Here is a 3221-nt window from a genome sequence, read left to right as displayed (position 1 = left end):
AGGAGGAAGGGGAAAGAGGAGGAAGAAGGAGAGGAGAGAGGGGAGGGGAGGGGTGGGGTGGGGAGGAAACAGAGAGAAAGATGAAAGGCAGAGGAGAAGAGAGAAATGAAATGTTCATGACAGGTCACTGCTTCAATCCTCCCAGTAGCCAACGCATTTGTCGTTCTCCTCCTCATCACTGCCATCTATGCGGTATGTAACGACAACGGAGCGTGAGAGGAGGAGGAGGAGTACTGGCAGGAAGAGGAGGTGGAGGAGGGTTCAGAAGCAGAGTGGAGAGCGGAGTGAGAGGATAGGAGGGGAGTAAATTTGATTCAACAGGTTTTGGCTTGTATGCTGTTCAAGAGTAGAGATGAAGTTTTGTTCGGGAAGTTTTCCGCTGCTTTCTTCTCAATGTTTCAGGTACGATCTTCAACTTTGAGTGCTCGAGAATTAAAACTCTGAGCGTTAAACTTCAAGTCTGTGATGATGTTTTACAGGTTTGCACTGGAGATGGTTGGTCGACAGATGTAGTTCGTCCCATGTTTGGTGAAAGCGGAGTTGTAAGTAAACGAATCATGACGACTATGATGATGATGATGACGATGATGATGATGATGATGGCAACAATGATGACAATGATGATGATGACGAGGATGATAAAGATGGAGATGAAATTATGAAATTATGATGATCATGACGATGATCATGATGATGATGATGATGATGATGATGATGGAGATAATGATGGAGATGATGACATTATGGAGATGGAGATGACAAGGATGATGGAGATGATGGAGATGATGATGATGATACAGCTCACGACTTTTCTCTTCAGGTCGATGGATATGTAGTGCTCTTCTTTGCCTCTTACATCCTGATCGGTGGCGTGCGTTCTTGTCGTTCTTCTCTGCTCTCATGATCTTGTCAGGCGGCTACTTCTTGCTCAATGTGGTGGTTGCGGTGCTGCTGGATGAGTTTGCTTCTGCTGTTGAAACGGAGAAGAGAAGAATGAAAGAGTGAGACGAGCAGGAGAAGAGAGGAGAGAATCGGAGAAGTGATATGAGAGTTGTCAGGAAGAAGAACATGTTAGACGTCGCATCCGCTCCTCACTTTCTTGACCCTCTCCTGGAATTTCTGGCACAATATCAAACTGAAAAGGTGAGAAGAGCGACAATGATGGAGATAATGATGATGATTGAGATGATGATGATTGATATGATTGACATGACGGTTGTTATGATTTACCCCGTTGTTGTAATACGTTGAATCAGGATCTAAAGGACAAGATTCGGGTTGTATTCGATGTAACCAATTCATTTTTCTCCCTTCCCTCGCATCTCAAAGGATTGCTCTACCAGATTCTTGATGGCGATGACAACGAAACCCTCACATACGACAAGTTCGTTGAGGTGAGGAAACAAAACTTCTCAAGAAATCGCAAACTGCTGACAAATCGTAACAGGGAGTGCACCGCCTGAATTTCAAAAATCCAGTCATCATAACACAAGAAGTCAACAAACAGACTCTGACCAAACTCTCGTCCTGATCGTCCTGTGCAGGATTGGGAGGATCTCATGGAAACTACACCACAGACTACAGGTACACGTGTGTTGATCTCGGACATGTCAAACAAGACTGTCGAACAACACTGCAACTTGATCCGAACAAGAACCTCTGCTGTTGTCTTCTCTCCACAACATCCTCTGTGTCTCCTGAACCATCCCTCACCATCATCCTGTTTTGTCACAATATTGTTCTTCCTCCCCAGCCGCCTCCGTCTCACTCTGCTCAACTTGTCATGATCGACACTGGGAGCAGGCAAGTCGGAGATCTGCTGGAAGGACTTCGAGGGCGTCATGCTCGGTCAACTCAATGAGTTCGCATGTCGACAAGCTGGTAGTGAACCGCTTGCTGCTGCTGCTGCTGCTGCTGCTGGTGGTGGTGGTGGTGCTGCCACTTGCTGCCACTTGCTGCTGCCACTTGCTGCCACTTGCTGGTGCTGCTGCTGCCGCTTGCTGCTGCTGCTGCCGCTTGCTGCTGCTGCTGCCGCTTGCTGCTGCTGCTGCCGCTTGCTGCTGCTGCTGCCGCTTGCTGCTGCTGCCACTTGCTGGTACTGGTGCTGCTGCTGCCACTTGCTGGTGCTAGTGCTGGTGCTGGTGCTGGTGCTAGTGCTGGTGCTAGTGCTGGTGCTGGTGCTGGTGCTAGTGCTGGTGCTGGTGCTGGTGCTGGTGCTGGTACTGGTGCTGGTGCTGGTACTGGTGCCGCTTGCTACTGCTGCCGCTGCTGCCACTTGCTGGTGCTGGTGCTGGTACTGGTGCTGGTGCTGGTGCTGGTGCTGGTGCTGGTGCTGGTGCTGATCTTGTTCCTCAGCAATCAGTAGACGAGATGCAGACCCGACGACGAGCGCTATGATCCTCGTCTTGAAACAGGTCGACACGCATGTCACTTGTTATGATGAGAACAAATTTGTGATTGTCAAAACATCTGATGCAGTCGGCTCTTGCTCGTGTAATTTTACATTTTCACTTCCTCTCCTCCTCCTCCTCCTTCTCGTCTCCTCCTCCTCCTCCTCCTCCTCCTCCTCCTCCTCCTCCTCGTCTTCCCCAGCATCCCTCTTCACATTCGTTCTGCTGTCTCATCTCCATCTCCTGCTCCCGATGCTGCTGCTCTGCGCATGCTCTCATCATCATCGACACGATTGAGATCTCTGTGCAGTTACAACTGGAAGTCAGCAAGATATCTCAGGCCAGGTCGTCAGAAGCAGAGATCAGAAGAGAGATCAGGAAGCTCACCAAGAGGGTGAGATTGCAAGTTGCTCTTCGCTCTTCTCCTGATCCTCCCCACATCAGGTTGGGAATGTAGAACAAAAAGTCTCTTCGCTGATGAAGAGAGAAAATCTCCATGGTGATTGTCCTGCTGCTGCTGCTGCTGCTGCTGCTGCTGCTGCTGCTGCTGCTGCTGTTGCTGCTGCTGCTGCTGCTCCTCCTCCTCCTCCTCCTCCTCCTCCTTCTCCTCCTCCTCCTCGTTCCCCTGGACTTGCTCCTGCTTCCTTCTTCCTCGTCTCTTCACAACTCGTGCAGGTGATGCATCAGCCTCGTCGTCCCCGGGCAATAGTGAGCAAGCGACGCTTGACCTCGTCCATCAGGTCGATGAAACGAGAATGGAGGGAGGGAGGGAGGAGAGAGGAGGAGAGAGGAGGAGAGAGGAGGAGAGAGGAGGAGAGAGGAGGAGGAGGA

At 50.4% G+C, this 3221-nt stretch overlaps 1 protein-coding gene across 1 annotated transcript in view; it reads left to right on the top strand.

The window, feature by feature from the left end:
- Positions 1–110: 110 nt before the first annotated feature.
- Positions 111–3221, top strand: part of GUITHDRAFT_148525 (hypothetical protein) — a gene marked incomplete at both ends in the record, with an annotated part of 3477 nt that continues 366 nt past the window's right edge. Inside the window, 11 exons of the mRNA XM_005819495.1 lie at positions 111–123; positions 146–192; positions 322–402; positions 480–546; positions 914–1001; positions 1059–1143; positions 1257–1394; positions 1545–1584; positions 1804–1881; positions 2701–2784; positions 3066–3130. Of these exons, the coding sequence (XP_005819552.1) occupies positions 111–123; positions 146–192; positions 322–402; positions 480–546; positions 914–1001; positions 1059–1143; positions 1257–1394; positions 1545–1584; positions 1804–1881; positions 2701–2784; positions 3066–3130 (786 nt within the window). The remainder of the gene's footprint in view (positions 124–145; positions 193–321; positions 403–479; positions 547–913; positions 1002–1058; positions 1144–1256; positions 1395–1544; positions 1585–1803; positions 1882–2700; positions 2785–3065; positions 3131–3221) is intronic.

Source organism: Guillardia theta (assembly GCF_000315625.1).
Source record: "Guillardia theta CCMP2712 unplaced genomic scaffold GUITHscaffold_220, whole genome shotgun sequence".
Lineage (NCBI taxonomy): Eukaryota > Cryptophyceae > Pyrenomonadales > Geminigeraceae > Guillardia > Guillardia theta.
Note: the sequence above shows the minus strand (reverse complement) of the source record. Positions and strands in the feature narration are given on the sequence as shown.